Raw genomic sequence first — 22,227 nt, forward strand, 5'->3', positions numbered from 1 at the left:
CACTATATATAACCCTTCCCCTCCTTGTTCCTGTGCATTAACATATTTAATATAACGATGAGTTCTCTGCCAAAATTCCTCAAATTATTATGTCTAAGGATTGAAAATCTTAGAAAATAGTCTTGGAGGGGACCTCGAGGTCTGATCCATCCCTAGGGCAGGATCAGCTCGATCTGAACTGTTCTTGACACGTCCTTGTCCAGTCTCCAATGGCAGAGCCTCCACCCCTTCCCCAGGCAATCTAGTCCAGCACTTCGCTCTTCCCAAACCCCCCCAATTTATCCTCCTGATTTCCTTGCTGCAATTTTAGGCTCATTCCTTCCTCCCTATGCACAGCAGACCCAGAGCACATCTACGCTGTATTTATTCTCCAATTCCAGTTTCATGCTGATCAAACTGTCACGTTCACTGGAGTCATCTTTGATTTTTACCTTGTTGCAAGCATACTGTTCGCTCAGTGGATTTATGGCTTGTGAGAGGCATGAGGGTGTTCACCCTGCAGCCCTAACACCTCTTTGCAGAGCAGATAAAGCACAGGAGCGCAGCTTTCATGCTCATGTGTTCCTTCCTTGTGTTGGGTGGTGGTGGTGATCGCTTCCTTCTTGGCTTCTTCATGGGGACCACCAATGTGGGCTAATTTTAAGATCCATGCTAGCGCTGGCTTTTGTAGCACGTCTTATATTGCTCCTTTACCCTGTTTTCTGCAGGATTTGGGAATGGAGTCAACCTCTCTGGATGATGTCCTCTATCGATACGCCAGCTTTCGAAACCTGGTGGATCCGATCACTCATGACTTGATCATCAGCCTTGCTAGATACATCCACTGCCCCAAACCGGTAGGTACCATGGACTCATTACACCTCCATAACTGTGCTGTCTTGGGAAACAGTTCTGCTGGGAGAATAGAGCTCACCTCTGAGTTCCAGGGAAAAAGTCTGCTGGTTACTGCTGTGCTTGTGTGTCTTTGGACAGAGAGGACCTGCTCGGAAATCGTGGTTTGATTGCACAGTATCGGGCTTTTCAGCTGACCAAGTGACGTTCACCTAACGTTAGTACTTTGGCTGTTAGCACTCTGTTTTGCAAATGATTTCTGCTTTCTGCCACTTTTTCTTTCTGTGTTAAAGACCTTACCCCATCAGGAACACTTTCTGCCTCGCAAGGGTAACAGACCGTTCCTCACCCTTGTGCAATATTTATCATGACACCGAATGACAAGAGAGTCCTTGGCTGTGCCTTCAAGGCCAGGTTCCCAAAAAAAGCACAGCCTCCGTGGGCTGCTGTTTGGGCTCGGACATGAGCAGGTTTCTCTGTCAGCGCAGCGCCAGGCAGATATGGGCTTTTAAAACTCTCAGCCCCGTTTGCTCACTGGCGGCTATAGCATCACAGGGCTTTTGAAAATCCCAGGCTGACTCCCTTCCCTTCCCTTCCCTTCCTTTCCATGGTAAATGTGACTTTGCGTGGTGGCCACTGGCTGTTTGGTTAATTAAGGTTTCTTTCCCCAGGCTTTCTTTTAAATAAGCAATATTGTTGGTGTCTGATTTGCAGAGCAGCGTAGGCTTGGAAAGGTATAAAATGTCTGATCTCTCAAAACACGCTGGTTGAGGAGGAGGAGGGGTAAGAGAGAAGACCAAAAGCTACCAGACGGTGATCATAGGAGATGTAGGTGGCATCAGATCTCTGGGGATTTTTGAGCTCTTAGTCCCCCTGTGCTGCAGTTCCCTATCTGTAATTTTGGGAGGACGGCACAGCTCTGCTAAATCAGTGTGATGTGTCCTGGCGCTATAGTCATGGTGACATGTCGTGCACCAAAGATGAATCATTTGCAAGTATCTAAGATATGCACCTTTCAGAGGAAATACCTTTCCTCTGCAAAGCACTGTGCAGGCTGTAGGGTGAGCAGGAGCTGTAGTCAGTGATGCTCCCTCGACTCCTCTTGAAACTCCCAGGAATGGGCTTCCTCCTAAAGAGACATTTCTGTCCGTGTTTCATCTTGTCTGGTACAAGTCAGAGTGTGGTGGGGGAGCTGAAGGCTCATCTGTCATGGTTGTGTTTTTCTTCTCCCCTGCACATTGCTTGTCAGGAATTAAGGTTGCACTTAAAACAAATGATGTGAATTGTAGGAAGAAGCTGAGTGATGTTTTCCGGTAAGCCCGAAGGAGGGTTTGCAGAGCTTCCTGATGGGACATCTTCATTGTAACAGCTTCCCTGGGAGTGTGGGAGCTGTGTGGCTTCCCTGAACTTGCTGTCTGGAACCAATAAGCTACCAAAAAGTTCGCTTTGAGCAAAAAGGAAGCCCTTCCACCCCCGTAAACTGTGTTTGGCTCTGGTCACGCTTGCAGATGTGATGGAGCTCTGTTTGAGGGCCACCAGGAACCACCTCCCAGGCCATGTTATTCCAAACACTCTCCTTCCCCATCCTCCAAACCCTTCCCATGCCTTTTTGTCCTTGGGAAAGAGCTGCCTGGAGCAGCGCCATGGCGTCAATCATCCAGGTTCATTACTGCACATAAGACTTCATACACTGACGTAACCTGAAGCGGGGAGGAGAGGTGCAAATGCCCCAGGCGGGGTGCATACCTGATGTTTGTGGGTCCATCCCCTGTGATGCAGAGGGGTGTAGCCCTTCCTGCAGCCCTCCTGGAGGGCAGCACCACCAATGTCCCAGCCATGTCTCAGGGGGGACATCTGAGCAAGACCCAGTGCCCGTTGGGGATCACACGGTGAACCCCAGATATTTTTCGGGTGTTCCTGGAGGGGATGTGTGTATCTCCCAGCAGGTCCCAGCGAGCTCATCAGGCCTCTGAATTTCTGCCAAGAGCACGCTTGTTGCACTCTGTATCCTTGGATTTTGTTGGAGGGGGGGGTTGTTTGTTCGTTTTTCCCTCCTGGAGACAGCAAACTCAGAGCTAGCTCATCTGTTCTCATCTCTGCTGCTGAACTGCAAGGTGCTTACCCATCTCATGCCTCCTTTTGATTTGCCTGTGGCATTTTTAAGCTCTTGTTGGGAAGGGACAGTCCATAGGTATGATGTGCCCGGTGTGATATGGCAGGGGTCCGAGCTGGGACCTGGAGGCATCGCTTTCCTGTACTTACTGCTAATAATGGGTCTTTAATTTCCTGTAAGAGTGTATGAAGGGATAGAGTCATTCACTGCTGTTTCTTGGGAATGTTTTACTTAATAATAGCCTCCACCGCTATTTAAAAATGAGGAAATTACTTTTTTGAAATACTTAAACATTTCTTTAATTTTGCTGAGGAAAAGCTGCAGTGATGCTCGGGGTGTGTTTGCCTGGACTACAGTGTGAAACTGGCTCTGGGAGTGCTTCATAAAACTCTCTACACTCAATAAACCGTGTTGGGAAGGGTGGAGCGAGTGCAGCAGCGTGCAGACATGGCTCGGGGACATCAGGGACCTAAATCTCTCTCTCTAGACCGAGGATGTCCCGTGTCCTACAGCATGAGCTCAAGATACAGACACATCCCTGTGCTGCATAGCTAAACCCCTGCAAGGATACCAATATATCCCTTTCCCTTTTCTTATGGAGAATGAGATCCTCTCCTCTCTCCTCCCCCATGGGGCAATGAGATGGGAAACTGGAGAAACCTATTTTGACGGGCGTGTTTCCAGGCAGAGAGGCCCCGTTCCCCAGCTGAGGTTACCCTTTTCCAAAGCATCGTGACTAAACTGGTTTCTCCTCCACGTTTTGCCCTGGGAGACTAATGGTGAGCCGCGGCCAAGTGTGCGCTCTGCACTCCTTGTAAAAATAACCCGACGCCGCTGATGCAACGGCGAACTGCTACACTGTCAAATACCTGCTTTTGCATGTCTCCCTGCACGTTTCTTTTGGCACTAAATGCTGTGAAGAAGTTAGTGCCAGTATAAGCATAGAGATGCAAACTCCTAATACTGAGTCATGGGCTTCTAGCAAACTGTGGTGGTAAAACATGCAATAGCAAACCCGAATAAGTCCAGCCCATGCAGCTCTGAGGCTCTTCTTCTGCATGAGATGCTGCTTGTTGGATGCACTTGGTCCTCCCCCCGTCCTTTGCACAGCTCGGGGTTTGCACCATGCCATGCAGTTGCTTTGGTGCTGGAGCAAGGGACGGCTTCTCCAGGCCAGCGGTCCCTTACGAGGCTGCTGCAGCAAATGCTGGCAGGTGGCAAGTGTTCGCATGAGAGCGGCGACAGCTGTATTAATACAGCAAAGAAAATATCACCATATTCTGCCGTGCAGCGAGGCGCTGCATCAGGGATCCTCAGGGGCTCACAGACAGTTGCTAAGCCCTGGAGCATCCCTGGGAGATTGATGGGTGTTGCCTTGGAGAGGGAAGCAGGGACTGCACAGGTGACAAGTCCAGCAATAACAGGACTGTGCTGCAGCTCCTAGTCCGTGACTTAGCCTTGCTTGGGCTTTAGGTGCCACCAGCTGTGCTTTAAACCCTCTTTTTTTTGGCAGCTCAGGGTGCTGGGTGAAAAGTAATTTCATCCCAGTGTTTGGCTGTGATTTTCTGAGACGCTGATTTTCTTTATGTCCCCAAAAACCTGCATGCCTTAGTCACCTGGGTTATTTTCCAGCATCCAGTCCTCCTTTCCCCCAGACCTCTTTCCCTCCCTGCAGTTTCTTTGACAGAGACTTGGCAGCAGCATATGAGAGCAGGAGAAAGCTCAGGGCCAGGCGTGTTGCAGAAGTTTTGGCTTTTGCTCTGCCTGCCAAAGGTATGCCGTTGCATCCCGTGGCACGAATATACATGAATATGTAGGTTGAGGCAGCTGTGAACTTGCCCACATCCGTATAGAGGTGGGACAGATGTGGCTGAAGAATGGGGCTGACCTGGACCCTGGTCCCTTTTAACCTGCTCTATTAAATACGTGTCTGCTCGGGGTGATGGGGTCTTGCTTTTCTCCTCCCTCCTGGAGAGAGCACTTCTCTGGCTTTCTGTACGTTGCTTTTTTCACTCAGCCTCTATTTATACCACCCTTAGCTTAAAGGTGACCCCTTGGTCTCTCCTTTGAGCTAAAATAAAAGTTTAATCGTTTTTCTGAGCTCTGGGTAAACACATCCTGGTCTGTGTGGCCAGAAAAAAGTTGGCCTGGGCTCTCCAACATGGCTGTGGCTCAGCACAGTTCAGTGGATGCTTATTCCAGCGAGTAAATTCAAACCAGCAGCAAGGCAAGAAATGTAACTTGTGCTGGAGGAGCCTGGAGTGCTTTGAATGAGCCTGACTGCGGAAATCATTTGGGTGAGCTTTCGTATGGACATCAGGGTATGTTGTGCAAAGGCTGGACTGCGTCCCTCCAGACCCCGCTGAGATCCCAGCCTTCCCCGAGGCGCTTGTGTTCTGGTGATTTTGCTAAAAGAGCCAAGCGAAAACTCTTTTCCAGATCACTTGGAAGTCAGGGTTTGGATTCGGTCCCATCCTTAGTTACAAACCTATAATGCAGTTCAACCGAAACCGGGTGTCTTGAGTACCCCTTCCTCGAGGGGCCGGGACGTGCCTGCAGCACGACCACGCGGTGCCTCCAGAAATGCCGATGGAGCCGTGTGAGAGCAACCGCCCAGCTCTTGCTGTGGCTTGCCGGGTTGTTATCTGGTGGGGAAGCTTTCAGATCGAACAAATGCTGCTGTTGCACGTGAACATCGTTTTGAGTGGTGCCCATAGACGTTGCACTCCCTGTTTATCACCTTGTGCAGCTATTGTAAACCTTGGGTGTTTATTGTGCCTTAGAAGAGGCAGTTTTGCTCTTCAGGAAACGCTCAAACAAATTGTGCAGCAATGCTTTTCCAACGGGGTGTTTGCCTAGGATCAAAGGCATTTGAACAAGTGTTTTCTTCCCCATAGCCATGACCTTGGGGCAGTCTTTTATCTTCCTGCCTCTCTCCAGCCCCAGAGCCCACGGGAAGGTGCCAGGCGAGTTCCTCAGAAAGTGGCTCAGCTCCAGGCACAGCCTGCAGCCGCCCCTTTCCAAAACGCGGGGCCAGGGTAAGGAGGCAGCCGGTGCTGCTGGTGCTCTCAGCCCCCGGGGTGATGTCTGTCTGTCCTCGTGAACAGAGAAAGGGGACAAAATGCTTTGGCAAAGCCGCGTGGCGTGGGACGGAGCTGCCCTGATGCCCCATATCTTTCCTGCAGCCGCTCAGGTTTCCACTGGGAGTTGTTCCAGGCAAAGGAGCTGAAAACACAAACGTGTAAGGAGCAAAGGGCCCCTGTAAAAAATTTGCAGCTCTTTTTGCCAACAGGAATATCTGGCCATAAGCTATTGGAACATTAAACTGGTTTCTTTTTCCACAGACCAAAGCCACATGTATGGATGACTGATGACCGTGATAGGGAGTGAGTCAGGCTTTCCTCAGGTTTGAGGACTTGCTGAACGTGGGATAAGCGCTGAGTGGAGCCGAGAGGAGAGGAGAAAGTGAGGCCTTGGGCAAAGGCTGCTTTTTTCCCTTGCAACCTTGGGGTGTTTGATTGCACCGGCTCTTACCGGCCTGGGGATGTACCATGGAAGCTCCTCCAGCCCCTGAAGGCTGCCCAGAATAAATCCAAAATGAGGTTTTGGCTTTGCTGAGCCCCATCCTGCTGTTTTCTGTGGAGGAAGGTTTTTCTGCTGGTCGGTGGCCAGGGAAGGGCTGGCAGAGCAGCTTAGCAAAACCCCGTCCCAAAGTCCAGCTTTGCCTGTTCGTTCTTCTGTCGGTGCCAGGACCTCTTAAGTTGCAGCTCCACTAAGAAGACAGGTGAAAGATGAAATCCTGTTTCCATGCAGGGTGCTAGATAGGGGCAAACACCTCAGCGTGGAAGCTGTGTACAACAGATAACATGGTCCTCAGCTTCCCCACCAAAATTCATAGTGTTTCAAGATATATGGTGACAGCAATGTGTTAGGGAGGGCATTTAAAAACTCTTCTAAGCAATTGGTGTAGCTGGAGAGGTGATGTGCTGGGACTGGAAGCAAAATGCATTTTGCCCGTGTAGCTCTGGAGAGAGTGAAGATCTATTTTCTTGTTCGCTTCTGTGTCATTTGAGAAATATATGCTTAGCTGCATCCCCGGCTCAGATGTCTTTTCCTGCACGAGCTGTAAATTGATCAGGTTTGCAATATGGGTTTGATTCCATGAATTGTCACCCATGAAAACAAAGTACAGAAAGAAAAAGTGGTTATTGTGACCTGGATGAAATAATCTATTTCTAACCCTTCTTCAGCCCCGTGGTATAAAGATTTAACTTACAGAAGATATTGAGTTTTTTATGCCCTGCATTTTTAAAACATGTTATTTCTGATGGAGCTGTGTTGAAGCTAAAATGAGCATTTTCCCTCTTATTTACTGTCCTGTGTGCTGTGACGTGGCTAAAACTGTATTAATAAACTCCGTTTATACAGGACAAATATAATTAGGATACCGTGACCACCAGCTCGTGCCTTTATCCCCAAACCAAGCACATAACACACATGAAGGAGGAGCTGGATTATTATTTGATCTTGAATTCAAATTATCATTCCAAGTTTCTGACATCACACTCATTTTTACAGCAGCGCGAGCTGAAATTATAGGTATGAAGTGATGACACATTGAGGGACATTCAGGCACAGGCTGTCGGGTGAGCTTGTCAGCCTCGACGAGTTTCTTACCTTTCCCTTTTGCTATTAGATGTGCAAGGAAAATGCATCTCACATCTTGCAAAGCTCTCAGATTGCAGATGCAAAGTGCTACGAGAGCATTAAGTATTATTTGTTCTTTGCTGTAAGAAACATCATAAAAGGAAGCTGATTTATGAATGAAAACCCTCTAAAACCCCAAATACCTGATATAAAAGCAAAGGGGATGATGGGGATTCAACTAAGTCAATGGTATTCTTTATTAATGGCTCCTTCCCCCCCCCCCCCCCGCGCTGGTCTTGCTCCAAGTGTGAAGATCACTCTTTATGGGTATTTAAGACATCTGCAATACATTAAACGATCCTGCAGTATGAAACAGGCTGCGAAGCTCAGACCCCGCTAATGACAACTCTGGTTCTTTCCTAACTCAATGTGTCGTGCCCTCTGCTCATTTTTTCTTTACCGAAAGAGTGGTTAAACGTTGGAACAGGCTGCCCAGGGAAGTGGTGGAGTCCCCATCCCTGGAGGTATTTAAAAGATGAGTAGATGAGGCGCTTAGGGACATGGTTTAGTGGACATGGGGGTGTTGGGTCGACGGTTGGACTCGATGATCTTAGAGGTCTTTTCCAACCTTAATGGTTCTATGTTTCTATGATCTTTTCTTTGCAAAAAGAGAGATGTTCTCTAAAGCCCCTGTGTGTGAGCTAAAGCTGAGCAGAGTGCCCTGGAAACAGGGGAAAACAGCACTTTGCAGGTTTTTTTAAATATTAAGGCTAAAAAGGGTATAACAGTGAGGTCTGGATGGGCTGTGATGGTACCACTACTGGCAAATTATTGGTTTCATATGTGAAATGGGACTGCAGAGGGAAAGCGGATGAGCCCTGCCTCAGCCTCCTTGTCCAAACCCCGTGTGATGCGAGGGAGCCCCTGCTGTCCTTGTTCCTCCCTGCCTTATGAATTTGCTCCCCGGTACTCAGCCCGTTTGCGCTTGGGGATGTCGAGCAATTAATCACAGTCTGATCCGTGGTGCTGTTCTGCTGGCGTCTTATTTTTCTTTTTTAAAAAATACACCTCACCAGCATCAGCGGGGAAGTGGCAGGATGCCACCCTTTATTTAAGCACACTTCATGGTGTAGGAACCCAGGGAGAGTGTTCCTGTCCTTTTAAAAAAAAAACACGTTAAAATGTCAGGTAGATTAACTATATTTCAAGCAATAGCACCTCATAAAAGATGCTAAATCTGTATTCCCCCACAGCACCAGTGTCACGGCCATAGGATGAACTGTCCTCTTCTTTGTACAAGACACTGTAATTTTCTGTTAAGGGTGTGTGGGTGTAGGATTTGTCTGCCCTTAACCCCCAGGCTGCTTTGTTTTCCCTTCTCTGAGGCAGTGTGTGATGGGGTAATCCCTCTTTCTGGCTAGCTAGTATCTCCCTTGGATGCCTGGGCTAATTTATGAAAATCATGGCCTATTTATGAAATTTAGGTCTCTCTTTACAGACTTTTATACCAGTTATGTCTCTCAGGGAAATTCAGCTTGTGATGGGAGTTGAGCCTGTTTGGTGCAGAAGATGCAGGCGTGGGGGAACAGCCTGGGGAAGCCCACCCGGCACACCCTGTTATCAATGACATAAAAAATGCCCTTGGATTAAAAAGTATTGAGTGTTTTATGGGATTGGGCTAAGGCATGGCAGCATGTGCAACACCTACTGCAACGTGGAGAGACAAAGAAGTCTTTCTCACGTTCCCAGCTACCTAACTGATACCATGGGGGGGTCAATGAATAGAGAATCTGTGATTTGAAAGTCTCTGAAATGCTGCAGCACAATTTGGGATGAAAGAGATTGTATAAACACAAATGGTTATTGGATGAGCTGACTGAGGCTTTAAAAAAAAAAAAAAATATCCAGTGTGGCCAGGGTGACTTTTATCAAACTTTTATCTTTTTATCTCTTTTGGGTTGCTTAAACCCAAAATCTCAACACCAGCTGGCAGAATTGCCAGGCCCCTCGCTCAGTTCCCATAATAATAAGACGACCTTTCCTAACCACTGCCTAACCATCTGCAAACCCTCCTAAATGCCGCAGGGTGGATTTTGTCGGCTGGGAGGTGGATTTTGCAATGCCTCCAAAATGTCAGGTGCCACACGAGCCGGCGAGTGATGTGCAAAGCGCTGCGTGCACAGCTTCCCCTCTTCTGCCAAGCAGTCGAGAGCATCTTGGGTGATGCCACTTGTCAGTGATGAGCATCATCACGCAGGTCAGAGCTGGAGCAGAAGATTAAAAAAAGAACCAGGAGTAGGAAAAGACATTTCATGGTGGCCCCATCTTTTCTCAAAAGGCAGCAGTTGCCAAGCACCCAAGGTAACTTTCAGAGCTGAATCCAAAGCTGAAGAGGAGAGAGAAGGGGCACGTCAGCACAAGTATTTTAGTGCCAAAAAGAGAAGGAAAACGTTTGTGGCTGCATTTTGGAAGGATCTACCAGTTCCTTGGGTCAGTTGTTTCTTCCCTGCCTCCTTGTTTCTCCTCCCAATTTCTTTTCCTCTAGAGGAAAAAAACCCGTAGGAGATGACAGAGCCCCCCGCTGGCTCTGCTCTTGACTCTCCCATTGATGCTCTATGGCTGGACAGAGAAGGGGCTCCTCTCACCTTGCTTCTTGGCGGCCTCCCCTTCATGGTGGGCAAGAAAAAGAGCCATAAGAGATGCTCTGCTGTTGGTCATGATGAGCAAGGCTCAATTCTAGTGTCGGTGAAGTCTCTTGGAGAAGGCTCTAATATTTGTATTGTGGCAGGACCTGGGGCTCAGCAGCTGTGCCTTGACATAAAAGAAGAAACTACATCTTTAAATGAGGTGTTTGGGGATTTCAGATTGTCTTCTGGAAAACATTCTTTCCTCACCCCACACTTGCCCATCTACGCCATCTCCTGTGGTGAAGCCAGATCTTACAGATCTTAGCTGCCTCTTCCTTAGACCCTCAAGTCCGTATAAGATATGGTTGTCACCTGCGTGCGCTGCTCCTCTGCCTGCAGACTGATACCAGCTTTCCAAGAGGGTTGTCAGAGGCAGCATTTTTTGGTCTCTGGCTGAAAATGATCTGAAATTTCAGAAAAGTCAGTCTGTTGATACATGGGAAGGGTTTGCTGCTCAGCCCTGTCGATGTGATAGAGCATAATGAAAGCAAATGAATGTAGAGAGCATCTGAACTGAGTCCTTGGTCTCTTACTCAATGCATCGCTCCCCTCTGAAAAATGTCACCTAAGAAGCACATTGAAGAGCCACTCGCATGCAGTCCATGCCACAAACCCAGTTTGGGTCAAGCAGACTTTGTCTGATCTTGTCCCTTACTCCCAGAGAATCACAAGATGGGGAATATTGCTAGGAAAAATTGTGATGAAGAAGGATGAACCACTGAAGCTGAGCTTCTTTCACTAGCGCTGGCAAGGGCTGTAGTTGCCCTGGTTAAATTTAAATCTTTTCTAAGGACCCTTCTGGCACAGCTCTGGCAGCCAGGAGTTGTGTGTCATTGCACAGAAGTACCGGTGGAAAGGCAGGTTCCCATCCGCATCCCGAGCTGAGCATCCAGGATTGTCCACCCTGCCACGCGCTTCACCTGCAGTCTCTCCAATAACTTTAAGTAAGTGTCCCCAAGGGAAATGACGGATGAAGAAACAGGTACTTCATTAAACAGTAACAACATATTTTATTGATGTTTTCTGATGGTAATTGATGTTTGAGTTCAGCTCATTTAGCTTTTAATCAGAACATAATTTACCGCAAAGGAAGGAAGTATATTGATTCCCTGCCTCCTCGTGGAGGCGTTATTTATTTACTTCAAGCACTGAAGAGTGCGTGGTGGGGACCTCTCCCATGGTATGGCTGGAGAGGAGAGCTGGGTGACTTGGGCACTTAGATGGGTGTTTTAATATCTATTTCCAGCCTAACTCACAGGTGTGTGAATACTAAGCAAGCAAACGGTCTGCTGGCAATGTGGATTTGCAGAAATGAATGGTTTAATAAGGAGAGTTTGAGGGGTTTAATAAGGAGGGGTTTCCTCTCTATTGATAGGCTGCTGCTGATGGCTGAGGAATTGCCCAGTCACGGATTATGGCCACATCTGACTTGGTTCAGGCAGAAAAGTCCCGCTCACCATTTGTCAAGGTGGGTGAAAGAAGCTCTAATAGATATTACGACCCGATCTCAGCTGTTCTGGGGCTGCAAGCAACTGGTACACCTGTTTTTCAATCCTGACCACCGAAGGCCATCAGTGCCCAGGGCACATTTTGGTAGCCCTGTTGCATCCCGGTGGGACTGCTGCTCTCCTGCAAAGCAGGGGCAGTTCCCCAGCGTCTGGGGGAAGGGATGGAGATGGTGACATGTCTAAAGTCTCTGGAAGGGCAGAGAAGCGAGCCCTGCTGAGGAGCACGTGGAGCTTAGCTAGGGAGGGCTCAGCGGCACTGAGTGATGTAGGTACAGGGTCCTACGCGATGGTGCAATCACCTGCCCCAAATCCTGCCTTTGCCCCGTGCTGTGGGCTTGAAGAAAAACCCATTGTTTTGCGTGTACCCCAAATTTCAGCTTCTTTGCTGGGTAGCGTGGTCAGCCTTTGCAGGGGGGTTCAGAGGTGCTGAGTACCTGCGACGCTTCAGGGTGAGCTGAAAGCCCTTGAGGATAAAACACTGTTACTGCCAAGCAGCTCTCCGTGCCCTTTCCTTGCTGGTTCCTCAAGCCCTGTAAGAAGAAGGAAAGAGCATTATCAGCATTTCACAGTAGGGGAAAGCGATGCCTGGAGTTGGGAAGGGCTGTGCACAACACTGCACTCATCAGGGCTGAACCAAGACACCTCCGGGTCTCGGAAGCACTCGCATTTCCAGCACTAATCCTGGAATTTGAAGTTACTCGCGTTTAGCCCGTCTGCAGCATCACAGCTGTCTTGATGTATGCTTCAGGCTATTTCTTGGAGCAAGGAGTTTTGCCCTTTGCTACTGATCTCCAAGCTCTGCCTTTGCAGCCCCCAGCACAGAGTCACCGTGCCGGGGCAGGCGCCTCAAGAGTTTGGCTGTGCCAGGTCTCGGAGATGCTTTCACCCAGCCAAATAGAGGAGATGTATCAGTGAGCAGCATTGCAGATTTGGGGTGGGTCAGGACCCCGTGGGGTGCTGATGAGGTGAGAGGACCCCCTCTGTCTGGTTCACCCCACGTGTACGATGTGTCCTCCTTCCCCTGGGAATCGCCAGGTGACTGCTCCTTCCAGAGGGGATGCAGCTGCACTGTCTCTGTTGGGCAAAAAGTAATAAAGAAATGCAAAGAGCCAAGGTCTTGCAGATAGGGAAGTTGCCAGCAGGATTTTCAGCGATTGCTCTTCGTAGATGACAGGGACTGTGATTTCTGGCCAAAGTCCAGCAAGCGATTATCTCACGGTTTGGGATATTTGGGAGTTTGGGTAAGAGCTTTATCCTACCCTTTCCATCTTCAAAGAGTTTTGCAATCGTTAGGTAATTTGCTAATCCTCCCGATTTTTCTGTCACTTTCCCTTTTCTCCTTTCCATCCAGCTTTCCAGGAAATCCCCAGTGCAGCGCTTGTGTCTGCATCCGCTTGGAGCACTTGATGAAGTGACCCCACTCCCTCAAGCCTCGCTGCCTGTTGCTGGGGGAGCTTGGCTGGAGCACATCCACTGCTATGAGCTGCTGCTTCGTTACTGTGATCTTATCTTTTTTTTTCTTTGGGAAAAAAAAAAAAGAAAATTCCTAGTTCTCTTGTGCCTACGAGGGCCCCACAGTGGTTAACGAGCTGAAGCCGAGCATTGCTCTGAGGGTTATGCCCTTGCCCTGAGATTCACTTTTCTGTGCCCGCCTGCAGCGGGAAACAACAGGGACTGATGCAAGGGGGTCGCTGCTGCCCCTTCCCAGGCTCTTGTGCACGTCACGAGACTCCCAGGGGTTGTGGTGAGGGGCTGAGAGCTCCTGCGGAATGACATAAATATTTGCAATGGTATCCTGGGGACACTCCTGCTCTCCTCCAACAGCAATAACGGACTGGACTGGGGTTTGCTTCCCGTGGGATCCGGTGCGGTGCAGCTGAGACACAGGGCTGTCGGGCTGGGAAAATCTCTACGTGCTGTCCTACATCTGGGACATAAATAACCAAATAATCTACTTCTGGTTTAACCCTGGGGTGAGAGGGGTACAAAGAATGGTGAGTGGTTCCTGCATTTAGCAGCAAAGGCAGGTGCTGAGCTCCGACCTGCGGTTCCCGATGGGATGCCCCCTGAGAAATGCCGGCTCCTGCAGAGAGAGTGGCTAGGGCAGGTCTGGCTGAAGAGCCACGTTTGCTTGAGGCAGGATGGTGGGAGGTGTCACGGACACCGTGCAAAGCTCGATGCACCCATCACTCTCCAGCATCCATCTCCATCCTGTGTGCATCGCCCCCGAGCAGGGTCTGAGAGCCTGAAAAGCAAATAGAGGAGCCCCCCCTGGAGTTGCAGTGCCTGCTGCAGCCTGGGGCTGCGCGGGTAAGTAGAGACGCCAGGTCTGTAGGTGATGGACGATGGTGTTTGCCAAAACACGGGGGAGCTTTGCCTGCCAACCGCATTTGGACAGTGGCAGTGAGTGATGGGGAGCGGCTGAACCCTGCTGGGGAGGAGCTGCCCAGGGGTTCTGTGTCCCCCAGGGCTCCAAAATCAGTCCTCCCTGTCTGTCCATGTAGGAGGATGGCGAGTGCCACTGAATACACTGACTTCAGTAGATGTTAGAGGTCGGCACCTCCGACCCCTCTTCCCATTTGCAGTCCAGTCAGCGCAGCACCTTGGGTATTTTTCTGTCTTTGCTGTTCTACACCAGCTATAATGATTAACTCGTGATCGGTTGTTTGCTGAGATATTTCCAGGGTAATGAATGGCTCTTCTGGATTTTTAGCTGCTTGCTGTGTTTTATGATAACTCCCTGCGTCTATCAGAAGGATGCAGATGCATTTATCATTAAAAGGATGGTCCAGTGACCCTTCCAGGAGCAAACACTGGCATCTAAATGGCCTTCCCATTAGTGACTTTGTTTATAGCACTGAAGTGTGTCCAATTTATTTGGCTGAGGATCTTACTGTGTGTTTCAGGAGCACGCGTTGGAGTGGTGATGCTCAAAAGCCTCCTCCGCAGTCACAGTTTCGCTGTGCACATCTCAACTGAGGATGCAGTCAGTGGCATTAGGCATCGCAGCGTGGGGCAATGCCATTAATGGGTGAAAAGCAGCACAGAGATCCCCTGCCATTCCCCACGTCGTTTTGACTGCTGCTCATTTATCCTCTTCTGCGGAAGCTAAGCTGGGTACCCTCCAGTAGCTCTCACAAAAGATCTTTATATTCTTTTTTGCAATTTCCCTTTATCTTACATGTTCCCCTCAGGGCCATCTATCACCTCAAATTTATTGCCGCCTTTAATTGCTTCTCTGAAGTCCAAGTGTAATATTACTCCAGGATCCTTTTGAATGACTTCCTGAGCTGCTGCGATCCCATTCATCTCGTACTTCTGGCTCTCTTGATAAGCCCTATTGTACATTGCTTTTCATTTTGGTGTGTCAACACTGAATCTAATGTGTCGCACTTTGGCCTTTTGTCAAAGCGAATGATGAGCACTTCTTAGCGGTATCTGAGTTGCAGAATTGGTTTCCATTTCTTTTCGTTGTTTCTCCAGATTTCCTCTTCCAGTGTTCTGCTACTGCTGCAGCTTCGCCAGCTCCTAATTTGGGCTAGTTCAAGGCAGGGTTTAATTGCTGGGGTCCTTGGTACTCTGTGATCGTCCTAGGTGAGCACTCAGTACTCTGTCAGGATGCCCGGCGTGCCCAGTGTAGATGTCCTCAGCCATGGGTTTCCCAGGTTTGGCAGTGGCTTTGTGGTGTCAAGCCAGTCCAGAGCTGGACTGGTCTGGCTGGTTTTTGTAAGAGTTGAACAGGAGCAAATCCTTTACTGAGAGCAAAAGAATTAACCTTGCTGGTGCTCAGTCCCTTGCTGGTCATCTTAAGGAGGTTAACATCCACTCCTATCTCTGCAACCAGCATGTGATGGCAAGACGTGGTGATCTCGTGTCTTTGTGGTTTGGGCTGAGCTGGGGAGAGGGTTTGCACCATTGATAGATCTGCCCGGAAGCGGAGGATTTGGGGTTTTTTGAACCATGAAGTTAATGCACGTGCCATGCTCGATGGATGAGTATTTGGTTAATTTGATCAAAGCCGGTTGCTCCTTTTAGACCACGGAGTTAATGGGACCTTCTGGAGACCGACTGCAATGAGCATGCCGAGGAGCGATGGGTCAGGCAGTTGCCCTCAGCCGAGAGCCTGGTTATCGCTGCGGGCACCTCCTGCCAGGAGTCCTCGGGTTGAGGCCACTTACGGTTTGCACCAGCTGCTGACTTTCTCCCTCATTGAGTCTTATGCTGCTGTTGGCCAGGACTCCACAAAACGTTAATTTTGCTGTGCTTGCTGCCAGAGCTGATGCTGTCTGCCCTGGCACAGAGTACCTGCCATCTGCTAAGGGATACCTTCAGCCACTGCTCCTGCCAGTGTGTCAGGCTTCCCCAAGAAGGTGGTGAAGACCAGAAGTGCTGCTTTAAGCTACATGCTCTCAGCCCGGGGCTTGCAGCTAATCATGGCCCCAACCTTCAGTTAGTCTCATGCAAAAGCATTTTCAGCTTGGGGGCACGTTGTGCGGTAGCTGGGGCTGATGAGAAGTGGTTCCTCTCCTCATTCCTTGCAAGATCTCAAAAATGCTCCTTCCTGTACAAAAGGGTTGCTGCTGGACGGGAAGTTTTACTTTCTGATAAGCTTTTATCAAAGTATAGTTTATAGCTTGATAGAAGATTGGTCCTTTTCCTCCTCAAAAAAAAGCCATCTTTTTCTTTGCCTTTTATTTACATTGCTTTAGACTGCTGCTTTTACCTCTGCCCTTCTTTAAATGGGACTTTTTAATGGTAAAGCCTCTATCCTAGCAAACCAGAAGGAATGGAGTAAGGTTTCCAGTATGAACAATGTTCCTTACCCAAACAGCATCTGGAGCTGTGTTTGGTGGGTTTGCATTGCATTTTGGTGCAACTTCTATGTCTATTCATTTCTATTTCTGTGTATCTTTTAACATACCCTCAGTAGAATTTCCCACAAACCACTTCCTAATATTTGAGATGGTTTTATACGAAAACACCCCTACGTTAGGTGATTTGAAATAATTTATTTGATGCTAGGCTTAGACCCTCTGTAAGACCTGTTGAGTTCCTGTGGACCCACAGTGGCCACTGTAAAATATAACATCGCAGAACAGAAATGAGTGATTTGTCCGAGGTGGAGATGCTCCTCTCCTGGCAGAGAGCATCTGAGAAAGGGAGCCGGCGGTACGTGGTAATTTGACAGCTCTGCAAGGGTCTTGCTGGCTGCTCCCAGGCCCGTGACCTGAATCCTGCACCCCATGGACCCAGCTCCACCAGCAAGTGTCCTTCCACAGTGGGAACCTGGGAGCTGTTTTGGTTTTATTGTCTTTTCAAGCCTCCTGCTGCTACGTGGATGGCTGGAGAGGGGACATAAGCAGAGCTTGGGAAGGACTCGGCAGTGAGCTCGCTGCTGGAGCCATGCTGAGAGAGGGGTCACCAAGCCCAAATCTGAATTTCCCATGCCAAAAAAATGCATTTTTCCTGCAAGAAGCCAAATGCCTCTTCTCATATAAGAGACCTTCATTCTCTTCCAGGACCAGCTGGTCTTTTCTTGGCCATTTCATAATGTGAATTAATTCTGGGGCACATCCTTCCCTTACGAAAGCCATCGGCGTGTCTCTGCTGCCAGTGAGTGCTTGGCCCTAACCTTGAGCAGGGGGAGGCCTGGGCGGTGTTTGGCCCCATGGCTGCGTACCTGGGGAAACCCAGGAAAGATCAAGTGGATTAGCTCAGTTGCAGTGAACCCTGCTGGGAGCAACCTCTTTCTTATTAAAATGACCTTTATTAAATTTGTTCTCTTTCTCCTCTAATTTGAATTAAAATGATTTATGATTTATTGATTTATTTTCAAAAGAATTTCTGCATGAGCATGTTGGGTGGTCAAATGGACCCATTTAAAGCCATATTGTCATTTTATTTGGATTTTGTTTTCCCTCTGTGTGGACAAGATATATCACTTACATCCACCATGCCCATATCTGCTTGCCTTTGGGCATCATCCACCTCATCACTCATTCCCCACACACTGGGGTCTCTTCCCAGAGGAGTCTGAAATGATGGAGAGGGAATTGCAATATCCTTAACGGTGATATTTTAAGGACACCTCCCTGGAAAGCTCTTCCCTACAGCACAAAGGGGATTTTTCCACGTGCATTTTCATGCCTTGCCCAAGGAACTCAGTGACCGACCAGCCGTGCAGCAAGAGGGGTTTGTTGCTGGTGTGGATCCTCCCCTGCACACCTGGATGGGGTTGTAGGTAGGAGCAACCGCTGAGCCTCCTGCAGCAGGACGATCTCACACCAACCTGAGCGCTCGCTGCCGGCTGGGTGTTGGCACGTTTTGACCTTCGGTGAGAGGGGAACGGTGGATTTAAAGCCTTTCCCACCTCCTCGGCTCCTGGTCTCACAGGAGGAGGACAGTTAGCTGGAGAAAACTCCATTAGGGCTTCAAAAGGAAAGTCTGGCGGTGGCTTGCTGGGGCCGGGGCTGGCTGCAGCGCAGATGTCTGCATGCAACAATAGGCTGCAATTTAGCCCCACGCTTTGAAAGCGAGGGGGGGGAGGGAAAAAGAAGAAGAAAGGAAAGAAAAAAAGAAAAGCAGAAAGCCATTAGATGACTTCAGCTCCGCGTGACTACATCAAAAGGGAAGGCGTCGTAAATTCAGTTTCTATTAAACCCCAGGGCCTCATCGCTGGGGAGCAGGATGCAGTTCTGGTGCCGGTGGCCAGGGAAAGCCCTTTGCGGGGCCGCAGGAGCGGCTGCAGGTTTTGGGTGGGCAGAGCTTTTCACGGCTGCTGCGTTGACCTGTGTTGGGTTCAGTTGCTCTGCGCTGGTGGATGGTGGACATGGCTTTCACTTAGTAATTGCCTGAGATGTGTCCCTGTGCCTTCTCTTGCAGCCTTCCTAGCAGGTATTTGGAGGTCCCTATGGCCCAGCAGCTTTGGCACATGTTAGGGGTCTCCTGGCGTTGTGAAAGCTTTGCACACGGAGACCTTTCACAGTGGTGAGATAACATTTCCTCTTCATTTTGTTGTCACCCTTTCCAAACCCCAAAGTTTATCCCTACATCAGCATGGGTTACTGTGGATTTGTTCTCCTTTGCTTCATGCTAATTTGTAATAACTGATTTGATGCATGTCAAAACCATTGAGGATGATCTCTCCTAGGGCTTCCTAGAGCATCTCTCACTATTTTATGTCTTTGTTTTACTGTGTAATAACTCTGTTTACCATTGTGAACATAGGTTTTTTCTCTCAACTTTTTTTTTTTTTTGCTTAATAGTCCAAACTATTATCCTATTGTCCTAGCTAATCATCCAAGACAAATAAAAGAAGGAAGAGGATTTGGAAAGAAATCTATCATTCTCTGTATTTTCTGGGTATGAAATAGGTCATGTTTTAAGGGTCACCGTCCGCTGAACTGTATGGAAAGCAAACATCTTGGCTGAGGGGTCTCCACACCAAACATTTCATAGGCGGGGAACGGTGCTCCCAGGATGAGCGCCGCTTCCCTGGCCTGTGGCTGCAATGGCTTGTGCATGGATAGAGCTTTTTGTGCACCGAAGCGGCGACTGCAAATCCTGCAGCATCCAGAAAGGAATGATGCAAGTTTGAAAAGTTTTCTAAAAGAAACAAAAGGGGAAAAAAAAATTAAAATTTTGATTAAGTCGAACTCATGGTTTTGGAGGGCCAGTGTGGGACTTTTTGCATGTTAAGATTTGCAGTACAGCACCTTTTTTTTTGCCCAGAGACTGATTGCAAGTGACAGAAACATGGGACTATGTAATAATGCGAGCAAAAACCTGTCGCTTCCTCCGACCTGAGACAATGGTTAATTGTTCTAATTTAGGTCAATCCCCTGCTGTGCTGCAGCAGGAATTCTTTACCAGGGCTCTTTAATCATTAATGTTGGCCTATTTTACACGATGTTTGGCCCCTGTGCAACCCCCCCCGGGCTCTGCACGCCACCAGGGATTCTGCTGCTGGGGGAGGAGTGGGTGATTCATTTCTTAATGAAAACAAATTAATTTGCAATAACATCTTTATCACGAGGCTTTCATATGCTTTGTGTCCTCCTCCGAGCTCTCTGGCTGCTTCTTTTGGAGCAGCCCTGAAATTCGGGTTGTGAATACAACTCTTACCTCCTTGCATCGCCCAGGTGTCGTTGCCACACGGTGATGCAAGGAGGGCAGGCAGTGATGCCGTGGTTATTTGTCCCCAGCGAAAACACGGTCCTGTTCATCCCATGTTTGCTTTCCCATGGTGTCATCCCTCTGCTTCCAATTACCCCCCCTCCCTCCACCGGCAGAGCGGCAAGGATCGTTTATTTGTGGTTGAACGTGGTGTGCAGATGCTGGGTGATACCTCACCGACGGGCCCTACGGGATCTGTTGGTGCTGATAGAGGCTGAACAGTTTCTCTCCTACACCACAGGTGAGACCATCAGTGAGGATAAAACAGGTCCCCCTGCAGAAACCAGGGAAGGTTTAGCAGGACACAACGGGGGTGAGCCTGGCTCCTAGCCTTTACCTGCTCTCGTTTATCCCTGGGGTTTAACTGATTCCCATTTCAAGCGCTGTTGCTCCATCCCTTCATCCAGAGCTCTTCTCTTGGGACTGGAGCCAAGGTCAGGAGCCTGGTGGTCCCCTGCATGTGCCTGGGCACCCCCTCCGCCGTGGGGACAGACGGGGCTCGGCTCATGCCTCTCCCCTTCATTTTCCAGTTGAACGAGATCCTGTTGGCGTGGGGCTGGTTGTGGATTGCAGATGGGGCATGTGCCATGAATCCCTCTCCCAGCTGAAATCTGTTAAGGGATTAAAATCTCATGATTCTCTGGGCTCCTCCCAGCAGCGAGCAGCTGACGCCTTCTCCAGAGGGCTGGAGGCAGGCGAAGATGGAGGAGGAATGACGGGGAAAGGGGCCCTTTGCAGGGAAGAGCCTGTGCTCTCAGCTTTCCCCTCATCCCTCCTCCGTCCCGCGCTCAGCATCGTGTCTGATGGCTGGGAACTGCTCTGGGTCTCTGCCAGCTCAGAGGGGACATGGCCAAGTAGGAGCCAAGACATTGCCCAAAAACTGCTTATCTGAGCTGATGCTTGCAGCACCTGCGTTTGCTCTTGGTGGGCTCCGTGGCTGCCCGTGAGTCCTGCTGAGAGCTGGGATGCTGCGTAAACGTGCTCTGCGAGGCATGTCTTCTCCTGAAAACTTCCCATCTGAGCAGCCAAGATAAATTAAAAGGAAAGAGGGTGCCATACGGCTTTCTTGCTCCTTGTACAGAAGCTTTGCCCCCCATTCGGGTGCCGCTCAAAGCAGTTTTTCTGTGTGCATGGCACAGGTTTCTCTCCTTGCTGACGTAGGGGCTGTACAGGCGTGCGCAAGATCACGGCACCGAGAGCTTTTGCAAAGTCGCAGATGTTTCCAGGTGTGTAGCTGATGGATCTGCAGGCAGATAGCTCATCACCAGCATCTTGCCAGCATTTATCTGCTGGCCTGTGAGTGTGGTGCTAAGAGAAAGGGCATATCCCAGCTCTAGGAAACAGGCTTTTTCCTGGCAGCATCGTCAGCTGGGAAAGCTGCACTCTCTGTGTGGTCTGTCCCATCTCCCCAAACCTAAGATGCTTTGCAGTTTTCCTCCCAGAGGTTGGAAACCAGAGTAACAAATGCACGTTCCCACGCACGTGCGCTGCGAATGCCTGATGCTAGAAGGAGCCAGGGTATCACTGGCGATGCCTTTGCTGGAGATTCATCCCTATGTGTTATTTCAGGAATGGTTACTGCTGCAATTTGGTTCTGGTGGTAAGACAATATGCACGGTGAAAATGGCAGCTCTCGATGTATATGTCTTGTGCTTGATTATTGTCCCTTCTACGGAAAGGGCACATAGCGTTTGTCAAAACCCAGCGCTGCGGGTTTGAATTTCTGCAGATTGAGGTAAATCTGCCTCGCCACTCATGCGCCCTCTGACCGCAAAACAAATCCAGCCATGTATTGACCTTACGGCTGTAGTGAAGGAGTTGTTCAGTAAGCGATGTGATGCAGGTGGGGCAGAAAGACCTTTTGGCCACTGCTTTTGATTTTGAGGGAAGTGGTTAATCAATGGAAGCAGCACGGGAGGCAGCAGCAGCATGCGCCCACCCGATGGGGTTTGTGTCATCTCTTGCATCATGCCCAGGGATGCTGGTGGTACGGAGCAGAGAGGATCGTGCTGGATGGAGAGCAGGAGTGTTACCTTGCATCAGAGGGAGGGTCGGCATCATGGCGTAATGCTGGCATGGTGTCAGGAAGCCTACAGCTGCCCACGGGGATAGTGCTCGGCATCATTGCTCCTGCTGGTGTAATGCACTAACCCCCGGCTCTGCTGGCAGCCCCACATGTGGTGCTCTCCCCGTAAGCCGGGCAGCGAGGTTAAAACTTAGTCAACATGAGTGAGCTGGGCTAATTTTTAAGCTGACTCAGTTTTCA

General features: G+C 49.3%; 1 protein-coding gene across 1 annotated transcript in view; it reads left to right on the forward strand.

The window, feature by feature from the left end:
* LRRC75A (leucine rich repeat containing 75A) overlaps positions 1–22,227 on the forward strand; it is a 96,967-nt gene that overhangs the window by 32,687 nt on the left and 42,053 nt on the right. Inside the window, exon 2 of the mRNA XM_076354528.1 lies at positions 708–836. Coding sequence (XP_076210643.1) covers positions 708–836 — 129 coding nt within the window. The remainder of the gene's footprint in view (positions 1–707; positions 837–22,227) is intronic.

Source organism: Aptenodytes patagonicus, chromosome 17 (assembly GCF_965638725.1).
Source record: "Aptenodytes patagonicus chromosome 17, bAptPat1.pri.cur, whole genome shotgun sequence".
NCBI classification, from domain to species: domain Eukaryota; kingdom Metazoa; phylum Chordata; class Aves; order Sphenisciformes; family Spheniscidae; genus Aptenodytes; species Aptenodytes patagonicus.